The sequence below is a fragment of the Babylonia areolata genome, chromosome 5 (assembly GCF_041734735.1).
Source record: "Babylonia areolata isolate BAREFJ2019XMU chromosome 5, ASM4173473v1, whole genome shotgun sequence".
Taxonomy (NCBI): domain Eukaryota; kingdom Metazoa; phylum Mollusca; class Gastropoda; order Neogastropoda; family Buccinidae; genus Babylonia; species Babylonia areolata.
In genome coordinates this window covers 32863437-32890969 of record NC_134880.1, presented here as the reverse complement: position 1 = coordinate 32890969, position 27533 = coordinate 32863437, and the positions used below count along the sequence as shown (strand labels likewise).

The window sequence follows — 27533 nt, the reverse complement described above, 5'->3', positions numbered from 1 at the left end:
AGTCAGCAGCTTCAAGGATGACCACCGAAGCAGAATCACCAACGCCAGACATCTGAGGGAGACAGAAGCCCAGATCCCAATTGCTGCATCTTTCAAATGTCCCCACTGCCCTTGTGGTTCATGCACTGGACTCGTGAGCCACACCCAATCCCACCAGAACTGAGAAGAGTTGTGCAACTAGCCTTAAATATCTTCAATGGGCTACTGTCACTGCATTCAATGGAAGAAAAACAGAAAATGGGGGAAAAAAGCAGGATAGAGGACCCAGTGTCCAAAAAAAGTGGGGGGTTGTGGGGGTGGGGATAGGAGGTTGGAAGACCCGTCACCCCCCCATCCTCACCCCAAGAAAATGAAAAGAAAGAAAAAAAGAACAGGTACACTTATTATTACTACCGAGTTTACAGACCTCATTCCCACCACCATTTCCATGCATGCTGCTGACAGGAAGTTTTTATCACAGAAGGACTTTTCCCAGCCTTCTGTCCTTGCTTTCTGCCACATCTGAAACATGAGGATCACATCAAATATAAAAATGCATTACATGCATAAACATGAAGGCATTTCTGAACAACAGCAGAAAGCCTGGGTAGAATAGAGACAAACAGAACAAAGTGTCAGGGGAAGGGACATCTCTATGATGCAACGGCAGAGTCAGAGGAAGGGACAAATATCGCTGTGATACAAGATAAGAGTCAGGGGATGGGACAAACATTACTGTGATGCAAGGACAGTGTCAATAGATCGTACAAACACCACTGAAATACAAGAGCAGTGTCAGAGAATGGAACAAAAACCACTGTGATACAAAAGCAGTGTCAGGGGATGGAACAGACATCACTGTACTGCAAGGGAAGTGTACGGGGATAGGACAAACATCACTGAGATAGAAGGGAAAAGTCAGGGGAGGGAAAAAGCATCACTGTACTGCAAGGGAGTGTCAGGGGATGGAACAAACATCACTGAGATACATGGGAAAAGTCAGGGGATGGAAAAAGCACCACTAAGATACAAGAGAAAAGTCAGGGGATGGAAAAAGCATCACTGTACTGCAAGGGAAGTGTAAGGGGATGAAACAAACATCACGGAGATACAAGGGAAAAGTCAGGGGATGGAAAAAGCATCACTGTACTGCAAGGGAAGTGTAAGGGGATGAAACAAACATCACAGAGATACAAGGGAAAAGTCAGGGGATGGAAAAAGCACCACTGAGATACAAGGGAAAAGTCATGGGATGGAAAAAGCATCACTTTACTGCAAGGGAAGTGTAAGGGGATGAAACAAACATCACAGAGATACAAGGGAAAAGTCAGGGGATGGAAAAAGCACCACTGAGATACAAGGGAAAAGTCAGGGGATGGAAAAAATATCACTGTACTGCAAGGGAAGTGTAACGGGGTGAAACAAACATCACAGAGATACAAGGAAAAGTCATGGGATGGAAAAAGCATCACTGTACTGCAAGGGAGTGTCAGGGGATGGGACAAACATTGCTATGATGCAAAGGAAGTGTCTGGGGGTAGGACAGGACATTGCTATGATGCAAAGGAAGTGTCAGGGGGTGGGATAAACATTGCTATGATGCAAAGGAAGTGTCAGGGGATGGGACAAACACTGCTATGATGCAAAGGAAGTTTCAGGGGATGGGACAAACATTACTATGATGCAGAGGAAGTTTCAGGGGATGGGACAAACATTGCTATGATGCAAAGGAAGTGTGTTGGGATGGAACAAACATTACGATGATGCAAAGGAAGCATCTGGGGATGGGACAAACATTACTATGATGCAAAGGAAGCATCTGGGGATAGGACAAACATTACTATGATGCAACGGAACTGTCTTGAGATGGGACAAACATTACTATGATGCAAAGGAACTGTCTGGGGATTGGACAAACATTACTATGATGCAAAGGAAGTCTCAGCGGATGGGACAAACCTGACTGTGGTGCAAGTGAAGTGCAAGTGAGGATGGGACAAACATCAATGTGATGTAAGGGCAGTGTCAAATGATGGGACAAACACAACTGTGATACAAGAGAAGTGTAAAGGGATAGGACAAACATAATTGTGATACAAGGGAAGTGTCAGGGAACAGGAAAAACATTTGTGATCCATGACTGGATGGCAATGAAGATAGAACCCATTTCCTTCACTGTACCTCAGGGGCATAAGACTTAAGGAGGAAGAAGGCAAAAAAAAAAGGCAGAGCAAGGAAGAGTAGCTGATGGAGTTGACCAAGGACATTTAGGCAGACAATGACTGGGAAGCCAGGAAACAGAAGAAGGAAATATTCTGGCTTGACCAACATAAATCTTGGCCTTGTTGAAATATATGGCCATAAACAAAATATCAAAATCAACAATCATGCAAGAATACAGAGTAAAACAAGATAGGAAAGGCCTTCATGATTCACATATGATTTCCACTGAATTTATCAAATCACTCAATGGGTGGATCATAATAACAATAATGTGAAGGCTTATAAAGCGTGTTTAAGAGCAGGCTCACTGTGCTTTACAAAAACAAACAAAAAACAAAACAACAAAAAAAAAAGCAACAACAAAAACGGATATCTAACATTTGAAAAATAATAGAAATGAGATAAAATTATTCACCTCCCACATATTACACACACACACACAAAATGATACATCACACACACACACACACACACACACACACACACACACACACACACACACACACACACACACACATATATATATACTCGTATATACACACACACACACACACACCACTAAAAATCTACCTAAAAGCTAAAAACAATACAGAGAATCCATAGAGATAAGCAAAAGTAAAAGTGAGATAACTACACATTGCATACATAACATAAACTTCATCTGCAAGGGTAAAATTAAACATCAAAGATGCTCCACATAAAATTTACTGATTTTTATATACACCTGAACATTACATACAAAGACCACATCACAAATGAGGAAGTGAAAAGAAGAGTTCAAAACGCCATTGGCCCATTCAAAGACCTGCTAACCACAGTGAAGGAACGCAAGCTCCGCTGGTATGGACACGTCACACGATCAGATGGCCTAGCCAAGATCATCCTGCAGGGTACCGTACAAGGAAGGAGGAAGAGAGGCAGACAGAGAAAGCGGTGGGAGGACAACATCAAAGAGTGGACGGGCCTGCCATTTGCCACAACTCAAAGGGCCGCTGAGGACCGAGGCAGGTGGCGCGAGCTGACCAGGCAGTCATCCATGGTGCCCCAACGACCCACCCACGGGTCATGGGATAGATGAGATGAGAGAGATATACACCATAAAGCATATGAAGCAATTATTCAATTACGCTTCCCCACTCAGCCTACACAATGCATATACAAACAATATTTATCATGCACATCATTATTCATGATCACAGCAGGGAAAGCACAAGAAATCAAATGAATTATGAATAGGAAACAACATGAATAAAAAAGATTAATGACAATAAAACAATGGTCTCAGTATGATAGGATACATACATGTGTGCATGTGTCAAATGAAGAGAGAGGCGTTCATTGTTTGTTGTACTGTTGAAATAAATATGACTTTCATGACTTTTTTTAAACATTGGTTTTCATCTGATGTGGCGAATGTTAAGTGGCAATGAGTTCTATTGCCTGGGTGCAGTGAAAGAAACAGCATGTTCTCCAAATACCTTTGTGCACATCTTTGGTATACATAGAATTAGCTGATCTGTGGATGAAAGAAGTGGCCAAGAAGGTGAGTAGACAGAAAAAAGGTTGGAAATATAGTCTGGTGATGAATCAGAAAAGAAATTGTTTCAAAAGAGAAATAATTTATAATGTAAGCGCGCTTCAACAGGGAGTCAGCGTAAGGTTCTAAGTAGAGGCATGACATAGTCTTGATTCTTCGCTTTTGAGGATAAGCCTTGCAGCTGAATTCTGTACCTTTTGCAACCTATCCAAGTATCGCTTAGGACAGCCAGCAAGAAGAGCATTGCCTTAATATAGCCTAGACAAGACAAAAGCACAAACTAGTGTATTAGCTGCTGCAGTTGTTAGGATGTGATGAATGGAACTGATCTGATAATGAGTGGCATAGGCAGATCTGCAAATGTTAGTGATTGAGAACAACATGACAGTTTCCAACATGAATGGTAGATGGCTTTGAATGAATTGAAAATGATCTGTGTGTGAATGAGGAGAGCTTTCATCATTTTTAATTTCAACTTGTGACCTGTCATAAAAGATTTGAGGGTGGACAAAAGTGACCAAGAATAAGATTTTTCATGATTTAGGGTTTTGATGGATTCTGATTCTTGAACATCTCTTCTAACATATGCAAAAGTTGGTTTGTTTGTTTTTTTAGTGTAAAGATCTCATTAACAATGAAATAAATGCCAATAAAGATTGCTTGCTGAATCATCAATGTGTATATTTTGTTCAATTTTGACGCAAATCAGGTTTCTGTCCTTGACAACATGGAGTACAGGAACATGAAACCAGACATGTGATATATCGACGGAAAGGTTGAAGCCTCATTTACATGAAGAACATCACATCAGATTGCTCTACATAACCATACAAGCGATTCCTGCCTTTGAAAACACAACGAATATCCAACAATTTCCACAAATGAAAGAAATTTACTACAAAAAGCTGAGTATGTGCTTTAGGCACAGCTTCAGAATGGAGCAAGCACTTCAGGCTCTACTCCGGCGCTGTTCCGATTCTGCTTTGGGTGGATCACTAACCCACAATGCAACATTCCACCAGTTGTTTATGTTCGTGACAAACTCAGAATTAAATTTTCTATCAGCAAGTTATTCGTTCATACACAATCTTACACAGTATTTTATAAATATTTCCAAGATGCCGGGACCCACGTCTAAAACAAAGAAATCCAAGATATGCGCAGCTGCTGGCTGCTCCTGAAAGTAGACAGAAAATTGTGCAAACTGATCGGCTGTCAGAGTAAACAATCTCAAGAGAAGACGCATGTGTCAACACGGGTGCTTACAAAAGAAAGCCTGAGGAGATGGATGAAAGGGTGATGTTCGGGAAGGCTCAAGGGACGCATCTGGGCTGGGAAAAGGGAAACAAGGGAAAAGGGACGAAAGGGAATAGCTGGGCTGTAGTGTCCACACTCAACCCAGGACGCTGTTGGAGTCTGGCGAAGGGAGGGGTGTGGTCCTGGTACACACAGGACCACCCTGCCTACAGGGAAGCAGAGCCCTCCGCGCAGGACAGGATGTTGGTCTCACAGCGCACCACCTTCCCCACTTCAGCTACTCTATCCTTTAAAACATTAGCAGAGTGGGACAGATTGGCCCGCCGCTGCCTCCTTGTGGTTTCCACGGCTTATACCTTCTTCGACGCATTCCTCCACAGGGCCATTGAGCTGTGGGAACAGTGTCCGGTTAATCAGGACACGGGGTCTCCTTCCTCTGTCCCACCGGGCCTCTTCACCGACCAGAGGTTAAACACTTTTGGCAATAGGGTAGCATCTGGTCTCACGGCAGCTGCAGACACAGCTACCAGCCTTCACTTCAATACTGTGCTGGTGCGGCGTGATGCCGTTCTCCGCCTCTCTAACATTCCAGTAGAGGAGAGGGCTGCCCTGCGGTCCATCCCAGCAATGGGGCCCCTGAGGGCCGTCTCCAAGTGGGGGCCCGGGTAATGGCCGGGCGTGGCCTCCCCTTGGGAGTTCGCGCCAAGCTGCAAGTCCCCACTGCCAAGAGAGGACTTGCCACTCCCCCCTCTCCCTGCCTCACGCTGTGACACCTCGGGAGGCGACGCTCGTACCCCTTCATGACCGTTTTACTGGTACGAGAGTCGCCTCCACGATCAGTGTCTAAAGACGCCTTGCCACGGTCCGTATCGGGAGGAATCATGAGCTCCGGGCCTGGGAGAGTCTCTTGCCGAGTCTCAATCCCAGCCTCATGATTCCTGCCTTCGTGGGATGGCATATGAGGCATGGTACCTGCGCTTAGGCACCCAGCGAAAGTCCAATCCCCAACAGAGAAAGGAAAGACAGGATCGACTTAGAGGTAGAGAAAAACGAACGAATCGAGGGAGCAAGAGTCGAATCGAGTACACAGAATGTAAGAATACAATAAACACAAGCCACATGCAGCAAAATAAGGCCAAATGAATACGCTTAATAGCCAAAAAAAAAAAGCGTAAGACGCGACAGAGCGTAAACCTGACAAGATGGCGTGGAGAGCCTTGGCCAAAGGAATGCTTCAGCACTTATAGCTTTTAGAGGTGTCTGACTGACTAAGAGTGGACCAGGCAAGACAGCTCAACTTTTCACTGTTAGCCGCATGAAATTTGGCAAAGCAGAGCAAACCGATAGGCCTAGTTTGCATCAGTTTGACATGGTACAGTATAGGACACCAAAATATTTTCCTTTTGCTGAATATTACTCTACATGGTTTATGGAATCTGAAAATCAACAATAGGACGCACAAGTCACTGTCCTACTGGCTGAAAGTTGGGTCACATTACGCGATACCTTGTACAAATGACATACTTTACAAATTCTTCTGGAAACAGCTCCTCCAAAGATATCACAGGAGAGTTTGCTGTAATATATTTTTGTTTGCTGAATATTACTCTACATGGTTTGTAGAATCTGAAAATCAACCCTAGGACCCACAGGTTACTGTCCCACTAGCTGAAAATTAGGTCACATTACATGATACCTTGTACAAATGACCAACTTTACAAATTTTATTGAGGGAACATGCAGAAGTTGCACCTCATTGGAAAAGTCTTGAAAACTTACGTTCAAATCTGTCATCAAATCATATTCATAACATAAATCACAACAATAAAAGGCTTATTTCTGTGTCAGTCACCAGTGAGCATAAGATCAGTTTGCCCTGTTTTTCTTCTGTCACTTCCTCCAAAGATAATCACAGGAGAATTTCCATAAGTAACACTGTGGCAGTTTCCATATGTAATAGAGCAGGCCAGTCCATGTTTCTTGCAGCTCCACCACCTTGAATCATAGTGTGACTGGCAGCTGTATCCAATTACTTAAAGAAGTGTGTCTGGAGCAGGTGGCGGGTCAGCCATGAAAGGCTCAAGATGGTTGTCATTTTCATGCCATCCCTTGCCCTCTGGGTTCAGGTTGCAGTCACAGTGCACCCATTGCGGTACATGAAGATATGACCACATATTGTGATATTTGCTGGCGTCACTGGCTGGTGGCAGAGTGGACCTGTACAAAGCTGGGTGATTAGACCCACTTTCCATTGTACAAGATGATGACAATCTCGCCTGCAGACACCACCCCTTCCACTGTTTGGAATACACTTCAGCAGCTTCCTGAAAGATGTTTTCTGCCTTCAACACGCCCTGACCGACAAAATGGGCCATGTCTTTTGTGGATGGATCAGTTCCATAGCCACAAGAAACAATGACGGAGGGCTAAATTCATGTTCCCTGTAATAGACTTCAAGTTTTGTGATCCTGGATACACTTAATTGGTGGCAAAACCTCTATTCTATATCACTTCTGTTAAGTTTTGCTGCTGTTTCGATTCCGAAAATTTTTGCCACTGAATCTTCTGTCTGGGGGATGTCAAACTACAGGTTGAGGATCTTCCAATAAGCTGTTCTGAGGGTTACTATTTTGGTATTTTTGCCTCATCTTAATATCAAAATATCTGCCTCAACGTGTTCAGGAAGTTTGTTCTTTTATACGTGCTTTGTAGTGTATGCATCAACTCTATCCCCGCAAAACTCCCGCATTTTGGATACAAGATCAGACAACGTGGCTTGTTCATCATTACTTACCCCCAAATGTTGACATATTTTGAAGATAGTGTGCAAACTGGCCTCTTAAGAATCCTCAAAGGACGGGGACGGTTTGGGTTTTTTGCGTCGGTAAATCAAGCAGGAATGTTCCTGTGTTTTGACGCTGGCACTGTGGGCATCATGGTACACAGCATCTCTTGCAAAAAGGTCCTCCCTACTTGCTTACCAAATTCTGTCAGATACTGTTTTTGCCGTGTTGTCATCTCGATCTTTGGAGACACCTAGAATAGCTACCTGAAATCCTTCTTGTGGTTTGGTTTTTGCTGGGAAGGCTTTATGTATTTTTCTCTGATTGTGGACATTAGCAAGGACACCACAAAAGAGACAGTGGATCCTTGGATCATAGGCAGGCTGATCGTCTGGATGGCCATCTGTACAGGCGTTTTGTTTCGTCTCTGGGTATGTCATAATTGTTTTCGCATTTGTAAAGACAAACCAGCCTTTTGTTCGTAATCTCTGTCCTGCTCACTTTAAAATGTCACCATACTGTGCGCTGTACCGACTGACAATCTTAGATCCAGTCTCACCTAATTTTTCTGACTATTATGACTACTGTCATGGAATTCTTAGCACATGATGTACTTTGCTGCTCTTTCACCTGTAATACACAGAGTATAGAACATCTTTTTGTCCTTTTACTTGTTCAGTGATATTGACCTTATGTTTATCTCACATACACACACACACACACACACACACATACATGCATCCATTAGCAAAAATAATAATCACAGTTTTAAAAGCTTGCAAGGAAAAATAATCAGCTTTTATCACATTTCCATATCCAAGCTGATAAATAAAATAAACCCAGGACTCCAACAACGAACATTATAAATGAAACATGGTTAAAGCACTCCTACTAACTTTAACAATTTCGTCATAATTACCTTATCGAGATATCAAAATATAATTACATAAAATTAATGTGTTACATGGCGAGCTGTGTCATATTTCGTTTGTGTAAAAGAATGAAAACATTCAAGAAAGCACGTTACTCTTACCAGTTTTCTTCTTTGGGGAGATCTGCCGATTCCACAGGATTTTGAATTTCTTGGTCGACCATAGTTTTTCAGGGTCGGTTACCAGTGAGTGTACGCCTGTCGGTATATCGCGGCAATTGCAATGCCAAGATAACAACTACGCTTTTCTGGGTAGCGGACGCTGACGTTCACACGCCGTGTCAACACCTCATTACCTCGACTGTGGCTGGCGCGCTTGCAGTGAGTTGTATGGCGTACCAGAGCAGTCAGTATTTTAGCAAAACACAGCGTTCGAAAACTCAATTTGTTAATTATGACCACACACCAAATTTTTGTGCATCCTAGGGTACTTTTCTTGTTATAGGTGACTTTATTCTAACTTTTGAGAAGAAAAAAAATTATATTGCAGCGATTTCCATTGAAAAATTAGTTTTGGTAGACTAAACGACAATAATGGCTTAGTTGCGGAGCCAGACTGAGTGAGCATCCCTCCCAGAGTGGAGACCACCACCATGTCCCTCAAACAACAGCCCCCCATGAATCTGCCGAAACTGAAGACATTGACAAGACTTACCCCAAGCACGGAAGTGGAGGGGTATTGAAATTGACATCACCATGAGAGCAGGGCATGAAAGACCACAGACTTTGAGACTGTTTTTTGTTTATATTGATGATGATGGAGGAGGAGGAGGAGGATGACGATGGTGCTATGGAGGTCCATTTTGGTTTGGGCTTGCGTGACAAGGCTGTGCTCTATGCTTCCTGATATAATGATATCCTGGCGTTAACCAGGTCCAAGAGATACAGACACTTGCAGTGTTGGTCAGGTAATTAGAGCAGCACACCCATAGACGCATCCTTGAAGTGGATGACACTCAACTGCGTGGTTCCAGTCTCCCCATTTAAGCCCACAGCACACTCAACTCTGGGTAAGAGCCAGCCACGGACCAAAAAACCCACCTCCGCTGGGATTCGAACCCACATCCTGCCAGCTGTCAGTCTGCGACACTAACCACTTAGCCATGGCAGCTGGTGTGTACACATTCTTGTACACAAACAATGGGCATGTACCGGCATTTGTATCATCATCTGTGTGTCAATCTGTGTCAGTGGCTGTGTGTACGTGTGTCACTGATGGTAAAAATGTGTGTGTGTGTGTGATCAAAAACAATAGCGATAGTGAAATGTATTGAAGTCGAAATGAGACTGAGACAGAACCCCCGCGCGCATTCAAACAAAGCATACTGCATACAGGTAAAGCAGACAAATCTTCAGTACTTCAGCTATAGGTCCCTTATCTAAATAATGAATACTAACTGAAACCAAAAAACCGCTGATGGCAAATGCAATGAAACCTTATCTTCAATGACGAATGTGTGTGGCGCTTATTAGCCTTTTGATGTTGCGCACGCGTGTGTGTATGTGTGTGTTTGGTTTCGCAGTCGGCAAGCGCTGTAGTGTGGGGGCTTAACTCACTCGGGACGACAAGTTTTCTCCCTTGCTTTTCCCCACAGACGGCCCATTTGTAAGGGTTTGGAAAAAAATTACAAAAAATACAAAATACTGTGTAAGAAAATGAAACTTTCAGAACTGGTTTATTACGTGTTGAGCTATTACATATATATAAAAAAAAAAGAAATTTCTCATCTTATTTTTACAGTTTTGCCATATGTAGAAAATACTGCCAATTTTTCACCCTGAATCACCATACCCATGCTCGCTTTCTGCATTAAATTCGCTTCTTCTTTGTCATCATCCACCTCTTCAATGTCCGACCCTTCAGTTTGTAGCATTTCAAGTACTTCGGCAACCCTAAAACATTGCCGTCACTGCCTTGTTCGCTTCACAACATTCTGAGAAGAGGCCGCTTTGCTAACAGGCTGGCACGCGAGCAGACGACCGGTCAGTGACTTTGTCAGCGTGTGTGCGAGACAGGCCACACATCCCAGACTAACCAATCATACTGTTCGATTGTGGAGTGACCCAGAATAGCGCACTCTGCTTGGCTAATCACAAAATCACGTGTACAGCGCATGATGGAATTTTACTTTCGGAGAATGCTATTCCATTCCTTCGTCCGAAACCGAATACGTTTTGTGTAGGAATGCGTGAGCATTCCTTCATCCGGAAAGAGTTAAATTATAGAAAACTACGGTTGAATCATCCAAGGCAGGTCTACGAAAAGTTATCCGATGCAAGTGCAAAAATCAAGGGATGCAAATCCAAACACTTGGCATCGTCTGCTCTTCATTTACAGTGTTACTGCCAAGTCAACAGCCTCAAAGATTGACCGAGAAGTTAAAACTTGTCAGGAGAATCATGTGCATCCCTGGGACGTACAGTTCTGAAAACTGGGGGTCCTTTTAAGATTTTTGTACATTGAGGACACACAACAGTGCATTTTGGGAAACACTGTGACAAGTGTCAAAACCACCATCTGAGGTCTAGTGGAAAGGGAGATAGTTCTGTTAAGTGTACAAAACTATACAATACCAAAATCATTATTTTAACCCAAAAGCAGTATCTCCCTCTACCACTTGCTTATACTGAGAAAATTCCAGGATAAAAGTTTACCACAGGACTGACCCCCCCCTCCTCCCACCCCGACACACACACACAAATGAACAACTGAAACAGGGTTTTTACATAAACTATGTATACTCCCATGAGTCAAAAATACACAGCTGCTGACACTCAAGGAGAGGAAATCCATACAGCCTGCCTGATAAGGGGAAGAAAAACTGCTCTTGCCTGGAAAGCTCTGAGCAGAGCCATGTGATCACTGAAGGTGCCAGCAGCAAACTTGCGGCGTGACATGTTGGCAGCTCGTCGTTGGGAAGGCTGCCCTGGTAACAGGACTGCAGAAAATAGCCATATATTTTTCCTTTTCAGAATTGAAACTAAAAATACATATATACATGTTTATGTTTTCCCTTTTCTGAGTTGAAACAAAAATATCCATTTTGTTTCTTTTCCCAGTAATAAATAAATCAAATGTCAAGACAACCACATACATAAAAGGGATACATGACAATCTACATTTTTCTTTTTTTCAGAACTGAATAAACCTAATGTCAAGAAATCCACATATATATATATGGTAAATATGTATTTCGATGTGAAGAATCTCATCAGAATACAAACAACATGCATGGGGTAAAAACAAAAGTGAACCATTTAGAAAATATAAGTGTCACTCAAAAACATGCAAAATAATGATTTCTTACCAACCTCTTGTATTTCATGACTGACACAGAGTATATTCTTCCTATCTTTGATATGAAATGAGAGTACAAGAAATTTATAACTCCTCTTTTGTCAATGATTATACTGTTTGGAGGTCACTATATGAATCTATAACTGTTGCCTGTGACAATTTACTGTAAAACAAATGTTTCACACTAACTGCAGCAAAAGTATCCATAGAGCAAACCCTAACTCTCAAATGTCTCACAAATCCATGACCGATGAAACTATTTTCGAAAATGGATCACAAAATCAAAAGTCAAATGAACAGAGATATTTACTCTTGCAAATACAGAGTTGTCCAATAAAAGATAAATATATATATTTTCTAAACACTACCATTTTATGCAAGCAAAATTTGGCTTTTTGAACATTTTTCTACTATGTTAAAATTTCATTGTTAACGTGAACTGTAATACAAACATTTGCTGAAAACAAGTATATTTTCTGGTCCCTGACAAGTACACTATTCTATTACCCTACAGTTTCAAATAACAGTGATCTAAGTTACATTTTCAGTTTTCTTTCATTTCCGCATTAAACATGAAACTTCAACTTGCCAAGATGGCAGGTTTGTTTTCTTTCATTTGACCTATCCATTTCAAATGGCTGCTGCACTGATTTTTCTTCCTGGTTTAGGACCCAGTTCATTTGTTCACATGTTGACTTATTCTTAAGGGACTGTGTGTTGGTTAATTTCAGAGGTTAATTTCACATTTCACAATGAAAAAAAGTAAATATCAGCACTTGACCTTCTCATGAGCTTCATGTGCATATGACTGTGTCATTGTGGATACAGCTGTTGAATATGATGTAAAGCTTTCATGGCTCACATGTGATTCCTGCTGATTTAAAAACTACAAGAACGAAACTAAAATTGTGGGTGGTGGGGAGGAAGGAGATGGGAGTGGGTGCAGGGGCTGGGGGGAACCAGTACTTACATATATATGGACCTAGCAATCTAAATCATACTTTTAGCTCACCATCTGAAATGAGTGTATATCAAACCAAAAGCTGTGTACTGGAAACTTATCAATTCTAGCAATAGAAGCCCACATTGATGAGCATTTCATTGCTTTACAATCATAACATAAATCCATCAAAGTTTTAAAATTTCCCACTATTCATCATGACTTTCCAGCTTTGTAAGTTGTAAAATAATCACCAAACATATTTTCAGATATAATGATAAGAAACTCCAAGGAGAGCTGGACAGTACAAGGTCTTCAGAGAAGAAACCCACTCAGTCAAGTGTTTCGGCCCTCAACTCCTTATTCTAAGGGGGCTGGACAACACCCAGGTCATGACTCCTGGATGCCCTTATATTAGTATTACTATTATTATTGTGAGCATTTACGACTAATCTTGAAAATAAACCCTAGGCGTTTACAAATAGTACACATATGTAAATATAACGTAAAAATTGAGCACAAGATACCAAACATCACTGAAAACTATTCATTCATCCCACACCCCACCCACCCCCACACAATGCACACAAGCACACACACATGCACACACACAAGTGACACAATCGTCAATGGTACACAATCAAAAATACTACCAACAAATTCTGAAACTATCAAAACTCACTCACTGACAAATAGTCATTTTAGTTCATACTGGAAACAGATGAGCTGTTGAGAATTAATCAGGAGGGGAAACGGTGGGTCTTCAGACTGGATTTGAATGATTGCAGTGAAGATAAGTGACAGAGAGGCCGAGAAAGTTGATTCCAAAGAAAGGGGGCTTGGAATGAAAAACTGCATTGGCCATACGTTTTGGTTCGAGCAGGGGGGATCCTAAGCATTTGGGTTTCAGAAGAAGAGCCACCTTTTTTCTTTTCTCTTTTTTCCTGGTCCTCAGCAGGTTCAAACCCACGCCTTCAGGGTGGTCACCACTCCAGGACTGAGTCACTTTTCTAGCAGATGTTTTAACCACTGAGCCATCGTACGCCTAGTTTGAGTGGGAAAATTTCAATCCCTATGAAGTTTACTTTCATTCCTCCTTGACTAGATCAAGCTGGAACTCTTTTCTGCTGCTTCTGCCATTGCCTTGAGAGCCCTTGTCCTCTCTCTGCCAGAAATCTGACAGCTGTTTCACGAGGCTGTAGGCAGATGCGCTCACAAACCCTCTTGCACAAATCTCCATGGCGAGGAAATTGGCTAGGAAGCCAGATTCTCTCAGGCTGCTGGCTAGACTAGCATACTTCTCGGTCTTGCAGAAGTGGGTTTCCTCCATTCTGCTTTCGTATGGCACAGTGAGCTCAATCAGAATTGCTTGTTTCCTTGACTTGAAGTGGAGTACCATGTCAGGTCTCATGCCGCTCTTGTTGATGATTTCAGGTGTTTCTTTCCCCATTGCAGGTCAACTGTGCATTCCCAATCTTCGGCACAATCCAACAGCCCATGTTTCCATGCTTTGGATGTTACAGTTATTCCTGGCCAGACTTTATTGCCTTCTGCAGAGAGGAACTCTACTGGAAATTCTGGTGGTGTGGGTGCTCTGAAGACAGTGCTCATCACATGTACAATTTCTTTTAGTACTTGAGTTGTGCCTCCATGTGTACCATCCTTGGCTTAACGCCAATTTGCATGAGCTGAGGACATGTTCCATTGTTTGTTTGCCATAGCAGAGTGGGCACACAGGATCCTCTGCTTTCCCCAATTTCACCTAGTTTGTATTCGAGGGAACGAGGTTGTACACAGCTCTGAGGATAAAGCTGATCCTCAGATGGGCCATGTTCCACATGTCCCTCCAGCTGAGGATCCTTTGGAGTGCATTTTCCCATGTTATCCACTGCCCCTGCTAGCCTTGCTGGACTGCCCTCTGGACTCTTTTATCATGATCTTCTTTCTTCATCTCCTGTATGATCATGTCTCTTTTTGCTTTCCCCTTTGCCTTATACCACCATTCCATCTTTGTCGATCCCAGGCCCTGTCTGTTGGTTTGGGTGTGTCCTATCATTTCCTTCGTCTTGAGACTTTCTTTGGCTGCACTGACTGCCTCCCTGACTTTCCATTTTCTGCCAGTCTTCAGCTTGGGTTGGTTGAATCTCACAATACTGTCTCCTGAGTCTTCATACATGCTGAGAAGTCTTGCCTTCCCTACCTTCAGTGGTAGCCTCAGCTTTGCTTGGCGACAGTAGAGTGCCATGTCAGTGAGACCAGGTGAGACACCAAGCCATTTGTGTGTGTACTTGTTGATCTTTACCTCAAGTGACTTGACCGTGTTACAGCTAATACCATGTATCAGTAGAGGCCACAGGAGCTTTGGAATCAGAACAGACTTAGGCACCACACAAAATAATCTCTCCGGACAGGTTCTCTCACATAATACAGATCTAGATCAAAAGTTTCAACTGCTTTCTTTATCGCAGCTTTCTGCATCCAACTGATTAAAAAAACAAAGTTTTGGTCATACCTATTTCAGGATTATTTCATTTCATGATAACAACTGAATTACAGCAGCAATTAGACGATGATATTGTATAAACTGCATAAGTTGAACCAAATTATATTTTTATGCTCCCATTGAAAAATTAATTTGTACATAACTGTTGTGATGTTGTATTGGTTTGTGCTACACAGTTTAGCCACATCTGATCCACATTTTACTAATATACAAACAACTAATAGTTGTATGTTCATATCTGTCAAAAATTTTAACCTTTTCCCATCTTTACTATGATTTTACAGCCTAGACATTTCATAACAAAGTAGATATATACAACTCCCACAGTGCCCAAATTTTAAGGAAAGACCAATAAGTGCAGCTGACTGGAATTTTCAGCGTGTTAAACTAGTTAAATAACTACTCTCTTTAAAATATTTGTATGCAATGGTGTAGTGTCATTCTGTGCATTCTGTCCCAAATTTATTTTTCTATTCCTTTACCTATGGACAAGAAGTAGAATATCACGCAGTCTTAACCACAGCCAAAAGCTAATCCCGGCAACACAAACATTATCCAGCAACACACCAGGAACACAAGCAAATCTTACTGGTCTGCAGGCTAAAAGAAATAAACAGAGACTAAATGAAATATAACATTCACAATCCGGAAATACTGTATAATCCTGAAGATTTACAACCAATAATTGGTATGAAAGGAAATCTTTTTTTTTCAATGTTTAATCGACACTTGGCATTGACAAAGATTTTCCAGAAAAAATGAATCTGTTAAAAGTTTATCACAGATATACACACATGCACGTATGCATGAATTCATGCATGCACATGTGAGCGTGCACATGCGTGGGCCTACACACACACACACACACACAAACACACATACATACACACACATGCGGACACATAGCCAACCAAATCAGGGTTATTATATATAGACTGTTTTACACGAATGAGCCAAAAATTGGTCAGGTCAATACACACTGTGATGATAATGTCTTGTCAGCTTTCTCAAATTTACATGTTTCTTGCTCCAACTTTGACACCCTTCTTCAGACTTTATTTTCTTAACATGAATAATAATTCAGAATTTTTTTCTTGTCCATTCAGTGGATTCTGCTGTAGATTGAACATCCCTCAAATTCTCCCTTTGCAGTCTCTGAAATAAAAGCAGGAAGCAGGAGGGTATCTGATACTAAAGGAAGCTCACACCTCTGCAAACATGTTCTACATATTTACTGACATGTCTAACAAGGTGGTCTTAAAATTAGCATCATTAAAAAATATGCACTGGACTTTATTCCAGTAGCTAGACTGACTGGCTATGCTCTACTGTCTGCATTCTTCCTCCTCCTACCCACCCCACTTTACCTTCTACTAAAGTCATCATGTTGTGTGTGTGTGTTCGTGGGTATAGGTTTTTGCGTGTGTGCAAGCATTTTTTGTCTTGTGTGTGTGTGTGTGTGTGTGTGTGTGTGTGTGTTTGCGCATGCACGTGTGCGTGTGTGTGTGCGTTCATATCTGCAATTTGTAGTATTGTCTTGTGTATAGATACACATATATGTGTTGTTTTTTTTAATGTGCAGAGGTATGTCATTATGCACTACTGTATATGTCTTATTTCATGTGAGGCGCTTAAAACCCATTATACGGGGAGTTTGCACCAATACCATCTATTATCATTTTTACATCTATCTGAAATTTAAGCAAAAATAATAATAATTATCATTATTATTATCATTATTATTATTTTCATCATAATAATCAATTACAAATTTAAATGGCTGAAGATCTGTTTCATTTCTGGTTGACAACTGAACATAACCATATCAGACATTGCATGAGATTTTCCACTCTTTCTCTGTGTTCTTTTTCTGACATAAACGATGAAACAAATAAAAACAGTACCAAGTGAATACAACAAAGATAAGTCAGTATATCTTTACAAGAAAGAAAAAGGTGAACCAAAGTAATTTTTTTTAAAATGCTCATTTAAAAACAAGATTAAAGACTTACAAGGGTCTCATGTGAGGCGCTTAAAACCCATTATATGGGGAGTTTGCACCAATACCATCTATTATCATTTTTACATCTATCTGAAATTTAAGCACAAATAATAATAATTATCATTATTATTATCATTATTATTATTTTCATCATAATAATCAATTACAAATTTAAATGGCTGGAAGATCTGTTTCATTTCTGGTTGACAACTGAACATAACCATATCAGACATTGCATGAGATTTTCCACTCTTTCTGACATGAATTGCTTTCCGCCACTTCAGAGTACCCCCAGTCCCTATGACATACCCAGCTACACTGTTCAACACACAACTGAGAAAACTAATGCAGGTTCCCCAACCCAAACTGATTTTCCTGCACACTCTTCCCCTATCACTTTGCCCAGTACTGATACCCATGACAACAGCCAGACATTTGTGAAGCAGCTGGATAATTCTTGTACAGATGCTGACCAGACTGAAAGTCAGTCTCCAGCTCGCCAAGGAGGTCAGACCAGAGACAAGCAGAGCCCCCCTAGAGCCCAACATGAAGTGAAACCCCATCGACAGAACTGTTCTATGATATCAGAGACCCCTAAAACCCAGGGCAGACTGACACGCAGTAGAACAAAGTCCAGACAGCAGCATGTGACTGAGTGCTTCCCACGTATTGGTGTCGGTTCAACACGAACTGATCCAAAGGAAGGCACACTTAATACCTAGGGACTCAGCCCTGCCTGTGTCATGGGTCCCATGTTTCATACGTGTTCTGGTAGTGCGAGAGATATGAAGAAACAAAACATCTCTTTCCTGACTTATAACACTGAAGGCATAGGTACTATCTATCAGCCTGATGTTAGGTCGTTCTTATCTAACTATGACATAATTTTCCTAACAGAAACTTTTTCAGTTGATTTTCCCTCACATCTTTTCCCTTTCTACGATATTCATATTTCACCAGGAGTGAGTGTGTCTGATAGCCCTGTGTCACGTTTGTCTGGCAGTGTTGTCTTGATGGTTAAAAAAGTGTTTTCCAGTCTAGTAAAACGTATTACAGTGGAGAGTGATAACTGTGTTGCTCTTAAACTATCTAGAGAACTCATGGGTTTGCAGGCTGAGAGTGCGCTGATAGGTATGTACATACCTCCAACACAAAGCACTTATTATCTTGAAACAGAAATTGAAAACGGTATATATTTACTTGAACACTCTATTCTCGATATTTATGAACATTATGGTGAATTGCCCCTCATACTTATGGGTGATTTTAATGCAAGGGCTGGAAATAGAAACCCAAAAGACTTTTCTTTACCTGAATCAGTTTTGTATGATGATGATGATGACCACGCATATGACTCGGGAAGAAAATACCAACCGAACTCCAAAGACTGTATCGTAAACGGCTTTGGCCGTTATTTGTTGAAACTGTGTGAACAGTTCTCATTATTGATATTAAATGGTCTTACTGCGGGTGATAAACATGGTGAATATGCATATATTGCGCATAATGGTGCGAGTGTAATAGACTACTTTTTGATGTCCAGATGTATTTTTGAATGTGCTTTAAACTTACGAATCATCCCTAAAGTTGAATCAAAGCATTTGCCTTTAGAACTTGTATTCAGTGCCAAAAGACAATCGGCAAATGTCCGTTACAAAGCCAAAAAATGTGTAATTGAACGATATGTGTGGAATCCGGATAAAGCAAACAATTTCGTTCAGGCAATTGGATCAAATGACTTTCTACTCGTCCTTGACCGAGCCATGAGCTTTTTGGATAGTGATATTGATATGGCTTTAGAAACATTTAATAAAAGTATTGCTTTTGCAAGCCAATGTATGAAGAAAATAGTTATACAAGGTACAGCAAAAAATAGCCTGTGGTTTGACGGTGAATGTAAAGAAAAAAGTTCAGACTTGAGACATTCCCTGAGCAAATTTAACATTTGTAATGATAAAAAAGCAGCAGAAACACTCAATTGTATATATATAGACAAACGTAGAGAATACAAAAGGTGTATTAAAATGAAGAAACTGGAAGATAAAAAACGCGTTCTGGGAACACTGGAGAAAAACAGAAATGATCCTAAGAAATTTTGGAGAACTATAAAATCACGGGTTTCAGGCAAAAAGTTGGATAGTTCCATTTCTAAAAAAGAGTGGTTTGAACACTTTCAGAATGTTTTTAATGTTGATTGTAGGAACGATGACGCGAATGATAACCTAGATGACACTTTTAGAAACTTTTGTGTGCTCAATAATGATATAGATATCTCGGAACTTGACCTTGAAATAACAGAGACAGAAGTTAGAGATGCAATTAAAGCTTTAAGAAATGGAAAGGTGGCAGGACCAGATGGTTTTACGGGAAAATTTTACAAATATTCATCACCTTTAGTTGTGTCATTCTTAACAAAACTTTTCAATAAACTTTACAACTCTGGAAAATTCCCACTAAGCTGGTCCAAATCAATAATACAACCACTGCATAAAAAAGGTGATGTAAATTTACCAGACAATTATAGAGGTATCTCACTATTAAATGTAAGCAGTAAATTATACACGTTTGTACTAAATAATCGGCTGACAAAATGGGTGGAAGAAAACAATTTACTAAATGAGTCACAAGCAGGATTCAGGAAGAGTTTTAGTACAGTCGACCATATATTTACACTATTATCTATTGTGCAAAAACAACTTTCTTCTGGCCAAAAATTGTGTGTTGCGTTCATTGATTTCAAAAAAGCATTCAACTCGGTTGACAGAAACTATCTATGGTTAGTACTTCGCAAAAATGGTATTCATGGAAAGATGTATAAAGCCATTCAGAGTATGTACCAAACAGTTAAAGCTAGAGTTTGAGCAAACAATGATATTACGGGTGCATTTAAATGCCCTCGTGGGTTAAAACAAGGAGATAATTGCAGTCCAATTTTATTTTCTTTACTTATCAACAAGCTGGCAAATGATGTTACACAATCAGGCAAACATGGAATAACCCTGTCACCTGACCTCGTACAAATCCTCATCATGTTATTCGCAGATGATGTTGCCCTAATCTCTAGTACAGTTACAGGTCTTAAGCACCAGCTGAACATCTTGAGGGACACTGCTGACAGACTCAAACTCACAGTCAACTACGATAAATCTAAAATTGTGATATTTCGAAATGGAGGGCATATAGCTGCCAGAGAAAAGTGGTTCTATGGAGGTGTGCAGTTAGAAATCGTGAACGAATCTAAATACCTAGGGGTATTTTTTTCAACAGGATTAACTTTCTCATACTGTCTAGAAGATATGGCTTTGAAAGCTAAAAGGGGCGTTTTTGGTATTCTAAAATTTCTATGGTCGCTTGGAGAGAATAATCCTAAACTATTCTTCAAAATGTTCGATGCCCAGATTCAACCCATTTTGACATACGGCTCCGAAGTTTGGGGCCTAACAGCTAATCACACTGTTATTGAAAGAGTGCACCTGCTCGACATTAAATGCTTACTGAATGTCAGCATAAAGACACCAAGTGCACTAGTGTACTCTGAAACCGGTAGATACCCATTACACATTCAAACCTTTACAAAATGTATTAGATACTGGTTAAAACTCACCAGGATGGATGAAAATCATATCCCTAAAAGATCCTACAAAATGCTCTGTGTCCTTTGTTGTAAGTGTAGAAAGAACTGAGTAACGAATGTATGTTATACATTGTACAGATATGGTTTTGGTTTCGTTTGGGAAAATGAAGGTGTGGAAGATGTAAAAGCCTTTGTTTCTATCTTTAAGCAGAGATTGATTGATTGCCATTTGCAAGATTTAGATTACACACTTTTGTCAAAAGAAAGATTTCAGTTATATTCCTCATTTAGACAACTGCATGACGTTCCAAAATATCTAAATACAGTCAGAAATCATGTTCTAAGGAAACATTTAAAAATAGTAAGACTTGGTGTGTCCCAGCTGAAACCACATCATTTAAGATACTCGATGAACAGAGAAAATGTTAATTGTCCATTTTGTCCTGAAACAGAAGAATCTGAATTACATTTTATCTTGGTGTGTGCCCAGTATAATCCCATACGTGAATTGTACATTCCAGATAAATACTATGTCTGTCCAAACGCGTTCAAATTAACTTTGCTTCTTTCCGATTCAAGATTAAGTTTACCACTCGCTTTATTTCTGTCAAAATCGTTTGCTCTCAGAAAGCAATTGACGCAAATGTTTGAACATACATGAATAATTTTGACATTTTTGTCTGTCCACAGGCACTGTGTGCATGTGCGTGTGTGCGTGCATGCGTGTGTGTGTGTCTGTTCGGCGTGACAGTTGTTCAAAAGTATATTGTTGCCATTGCCAATTTGAAATCGTGTTTTAGACAAATGACATGATGTTGATGTCCATGCGGTGTATGTGTGTGCGTAGGTGCGTGCGCACACATTCCAATGCATGTTGCCGATTCAAATGTGAATGAAAAGATTTGTACTTTCCAGGAATTGCTTAAACCCTCTTTTGAATTTAAGCAAACATGTATGTTTCACGGTGATTACTTGTGTTTCAGACTGCCTGTATAATTGTACTCCCTACCTCCCGATCCCCCAACCCCCACCCCCCTAGGCAAATGAAATGAAATGAAATTATGGTGCTTAGAGCCTCGCCGACCACTAAGGCCATCTCAAGGCTATCGCCGCGTCAATTACTGCTACAAGGCTAAAAAAAAACAACCAATTAAAACGAGTCACCACTTCAAACTTTCCACTCCAAAGTTAAAAAAAAACTTCCATAGTTTAAAACCTTCAAATCTGGTTAAAAAGGTTCACTTCTTTTAAGAAGTCCATCAGCGCCCACGGAGGGACATCACGAAACAAAGTCTTCAAAGAAACCGCCGTGTAATGTCTGCGTCTAACGTCATGCAGATCCCAACAGTCAAGGAGCACGTGTTTCACGGTGAGAGGCTCGTCACAGGGAACGCATCGAGGGGCCTCCCCCCCCTTCAACAAGTAAGAATGAGTAAAAAAAGTGTGCCCCGTACGCAGTCTGCACAGCACAGATTCCTCCTTTCTGTTCTTCACCCCCGAAGGGAGGGTCTCCCCCAGGTCCGGACGGATCTGGAAGAGCTTGTTGTCCATCTGGGTGTTCCACTTCTCTTGCCAAAGATCCTTAACGTAAGTATTGACCTTCTGCTTCATGTCTGTATAGGGTACCAAGGATCTGGACAATTCTTTCTTTACAGCGTTCCTGGCCAGCAGGTCCGCCCTTTCGTTACCACGAATGCCAACATGTCCGGGAACCCAGGCCAACACAACCTCGTATCCTTTCTTCGTTGCGAGAGTAAAAGTTTCATAAAATTCCAGCAGTTTGGGATGAGTGATATTCCTGCAGGCGATCGCCTCCAGGGCTGATAAGGAGTCGGAAAAGATCATGAATCTCTTCTGTTTGGAAGAGAGAACCATTTTTAACCCCAGGACCAGTGCGGTCAGTTCCGCGGTGTATACCGAGCTGTCAGACAGGATGTGTTCCGTTGAGGGCCGGTCAGGAAAGGCGGGACAGAACGCAGATGCGGCGACTCCGTCCTCTGACTTGGAACCGTCAGTGAAGATGCCTTGAAAGGTGGGGAATTTGTGGCACAGTTCCGAAAAGTAGGTTCTGTAGGCCAGAGAACTGGTGGTGTCCTTACGGTACGAGGCCAGATCGAATCGGACCTCAGGTGTTGTAAAGGTCCACGGGGGGCTGTCAGGGAACTTAGAGAAATCTGAGATGCCACTGACATCCAGATCGGCATTTTCCAAGTGCGGCTGAATGCGGAGTCCGAGAGGAGGTATGCAGTTTGGGTTGTCTGTAAATTTCTTATCGAAAGGGTTGTTGAATACAGCATCGTAAGCAGGGTTTGTAGGTTCCGAAAACAATTTCAAATAATAGTTCAGGGTCAGCTTCAGTCTGCGGTTGGAAAGAGGTGGTTCCCCCGCCTCTGCGTACAGGCTGTGCACAGGGGTGGTGCGGAAAGCACCTAAGCTGAGACGGAGCCCTTGGTGGTGTACAGGGTCCAACAGTTTCAGGTAGGACGGTCTGGCCGAGCCGTATACAACACTTCCATAATCCAGTTTGGACCGGACCAGGGCTCTGTAGAGGTGCAAGAGAGTCCTCTTATCAGCACCCCAGTTCGTGTGTGCCACAACTCGGATGATGTTCAGGGCTTTTAGGCAAGATATTTTCAGCTGTTTAATGTGGTTGAGAAAATTCAGCTTCTGATCGAAGACGACCCCTAGAAATCTGGCTTCCTTGACCGCCGGGATGGTGGATGTTCCCAGACGGATTTCAGGGTCCTGATAGAATTGGCGAAAATTATGAAAGTGGATGCATTCAGTTTTGGAGGACGAAAATGTGAAGCCATTCTCCTCTGCCCAACACTGGATTTTGTTGACGCAGAGCTGAAGCCGTCGCTGGATGCTGGCGTACGTGCTGCCGGTTGCATATAAGGCAAAATCATCCACGAACAGCGAGCTGTCCGATCCTTTCTGAACGGATTGAACGATGTCATTAATTTTGATGCTGAACAGAGCCGGCGACAGGATGCTCCCCTGCGGGACACCCAGCTCCTGCTCGTGAATGTCGGACAGGGTGGTGCCGACTCTCACCTGGAATTGTCTGTCTTGTAAAAAATTGTGGATAAACTGAGGCAGGTGTCCTCGGAAGCCGAGCTTGTGCAAGTCGGAAAGAATACCAAATTTCCACGTGGTATCGTAAGCTTTCTCCAGGTCAAAAAATATGGCCACCACATGTTGTTTGTTGACGAAAGCATTTCTTATCGTGGTTTCCAGACGAACCAGATGGTCAACGGTAGAGTGATGCTTGCGGAAACCGCATTGTTCCTTCGCCAGAAGGCCGTCGGTCTCTAGTTTCCACATCAGTCTACCGTTGACCATCTTCTCCATCAGTTTGCAGACGCAGCTGGTCAGTGCAATTGGGCGGTAGTTGGAGGGGTTCGAGGGGTCTTTTCCTGGTTTCGGCAGTGCGATTATGAGGGCTTTCCGCCAGGAGGGTGGAAAGAAACCTGTGACCCAGATGTGGTTATAAACTTTAAGCAGGGTGTCCAGACAGGTTTGGGGAAGGTGCTTTAGGAGTTTATAATGGACTTCGTCCATTCCTGGACAGGAATCCGTACAGGTCTGAAGGGCAGATTTAAGTTCGTTCATTGTGAAAGGAAGGTTGTAATTCTCTGTGTTGTCGGAAAAGAAGTTACATGGTGTTTTTTCTGACAGGTTTTTGGTTTTAAGAAAGCGAGCAGATTTGTTAGCAGATCTCGAGTTCTGTTCTATTGTGGAGGCAAGCAAATTGGCAACTGCTTTCTTCTCTGTGACCAGAGCGTCTGAAAGTTTAAGATGGTGGAAGGTCGGGCATGCGTTTTTGCCCTTAATTCTTTTTAAAACCCTCCACACTTTCTTCTTGGGTGTGTTGGAGGTTAAGGAAGAGCAGAAATCTCTCCAAGACTTCCTCTGGCTCTTTTTAAAAACATACCTGGCTTTCGCCCTCAGCTGTTGATGGGTTCGAACGCTATCGGACTCCGGTCTCCGAAAGACGCGTCGCTGCGCTCTCTTCCGAGACTTGCGGGCCTCCCGACATTCCGCGTTGAACCAGGGCGTTCTAGGGACCTGAGGCTTGGAGGTAGACGATGGGACTGCTGCTTTGGCGCAATCTAAAACGATCCGAGTCAGAGCGTCAGCAGGGTCCTTGCTTTTCAATACTGTTTCTTCCTGCAGCTCCGCTCTTATCTTGGTGGTAAAAAAACTCCAGTCTGCTTTGTCGTAGTACAGGCGGTCAGGCAGAGAGTCACCTTCTCCATCTGTGGGGCGGAGGACGACAGGAAAGTGGTCACTCCCGTGCAGATCGTCATGCACTTTCCACTCGTAGTCCAGGACCAACGATGAAATGAAATGAAATTATGGTGCTTAGAGCCTCGCCGACCACTAAGGCCATCTCAAGGCTATCGCCGCGTCAATTACTACTACAAGGCTAAAAAAAACAACCAATTAAAACGAGTCACCACTTCAAACTTTCCACTCCAAAGTTTAAAAAAAAACTTCCATAGTTTAAAACCTTCAAATCTGGTTAAAAAGGTTCACTTCTTTTAAGAAGTCCATCAGCGCCCACGGAGGGACATCACGAAACAAAGTCTTCAAAGAAACCGCCGTGTAATGTCTGCGTCTAACGTCATGCAGATCCCAACAGTCAAGGAGCACGTGTTTCACGGTGAGAGGCTCGTCACAGGGAACGCATCGAGGGGCCTCCTCCCCCTTCAACAAGTAAGAATGAGTAAAAAAAGTGTGCCCCGTACGCAGTCTGCACAGCACAGATTCCTCCTTTCTGTTCTTCACCCCCGAAGGGAGGGTCTCCCCCAGGTCCGGACGGATCTGGAAGAGCTTGTTGTCTATCTGGGTGTTCCATTTCTCTTGCCAAAGATCTTTAACGTAAGAATTGACCTTCCGCTTCATGTCTGTATAGGGTACCAAGGATCTGGACAATTCTTTCTTTACAGCGTTCCTGGCCAGCAGGTCCGCCCTTTCGTTACCACGAATGCCAACATGTCCGGGAACCCAGGCCAACACAACCTCGTATCCTTTCTTCGTTGCGAGAGTAAAAGTTTCATAAAATTCCAGCAGTTTGGGATGAGTGATATTCCTGCAGGCGATCGCCTCCAGGGCTGATAAGGAGTCGGAAAAGATCATGAATCTCTTCTGTTTGGAAGAGAGAACCATTTTTAACCCCAGGACCAGTGCAGTCAGTTCCGCGGTGTATACCGAGCTGTCAGACAGGATGTGTTCTGTTGAGGGCCGGTCAGAAAAGGCGGGACAGAACGCAGATGCGGCGACTCCGTCCTCTGACTTGGAACCGTCAGTGAAGATGCCTTGAAAGGTGGGGAATTTGTGGCACAGTTCCGAAAAGTAGGTTCTGTAGGCCAGAGAACTGGTGGTGTCCTTACGGTACGAGGCCAGATCAAAACGGACCTCAGGTGTTGTAAAGGTCCACGGGGGGCTGTCAGGGAACTTAGAGAAATCTGAGATGCCACCGACATCCAGATCGGCATTTTCCAAGTGCGGCTGAATGCGGAGTCCGAGAGGAGGTATGCAGTTTGGGTTGTCTGTAAATTTCTTATCGAAAGGGTTGTTGAATACAGCATCGTAAGCAGGGTTTGTAGGTTCCGAAAACAATTTCAAATAATAGTTCAGGGTCAGCTTCAGTCTGCGGTTGGAAAGAGGCGGTTCCCCCGCCTCTGCATACAGGCTGTGCACAGGGGTGGTGCGGAAAGCACCCAAGCTGAGACGGAGCCCTTGGTGGTGTACAGGGTCCAACAGTTTCAGGTAGGACGGTCTGGCCGAGCCGTATACAACACTTCCATAATCCAGTTTGGACCGGACCAGGGCTCTGTAGAGGTGCAAGAGAGTCCTCTTATCAGCACCCCAGTTCGTGTGTGCCACAACTCGGATGATGTTCAGGGTTTTTAGGCAAGATATTTTCAGCTGTTTAATGTGGCTGAGAAAATTCAGCTTCTGATCGAAGACGACCCCTAGAAATCTGGCTTCCTTGACCGCCGGGATGGTGGATGTTCCCAGACGGATTTCAGGGTCCTGATAGAATTGGCGAAAATTATGAAAGTGGATGCATTCAGTTTTGGAGGACGAAAATGTGAAGCCATTCTCCTCTGCCCAACACTGGATTTTGTTGACGCAGAGCTGAAGCCGTCGCTGGATGCTGGCGTACGTGCTGCCGGTTGCATATAAAGCAAAATCATCCACGAACAGCGAGCTGTCCGATCCTTTCTGAACGGATTGAACGATGTCATTAATTTTGATGCTGAACAGAGCAGGCGACAGGATGCTCCCCTGCGGGACACCCAGCTCCTGCTCGTGAATGTCGGACAGGGTGGTGCCGACTCTCACCTGGAATTGTCTGTCTTGTAAAAAATTGTGGATAAACTGAGGCAGGTGTCCTCGGAAGCCGAGCTTGTGCAAGTCGGAAAGAATACCAAATTTCCACGTGGTATCGTAAGCTTTCTCCAGGTCAAAAAATATGGCCACCACATGTTGTT

The 27533-nt window shown here is 42.5% G+C and overlaps 1 protein-coding gene across 1 annotated transcript in view; it reads right to left on the bottom strand.

Annotated features, from left to right (window-relative positions):
- Nucleotides 1–92: 92 nt before the first annotated feature.
- LOC143282249 (3'-5' RNA helicase YTHDC2-like) overlaps nucleotides 93–27533 on the bottom strand; it is a 190670-nt gene continuing 163229 nt past the window's right edge. Inside the window, exons 15-17 of the mRNA XM_076587848.1 lie at nucleotides 11543–11649; nucleotides 407–501; nucleotides 93–159 (exon numbers count right to left, since the gene is read on the bottom strand). Coding sequence (XP_076443963.1) covers nucleotides 93–159; nucleotides 407–501; nucleotides 11543–11649 — 269 coding nt within the window. The remainder of the gene's footprint in view (nucleotides 160–406; nucleotides 502–11542; nucleotides 11650–27533) is intronic.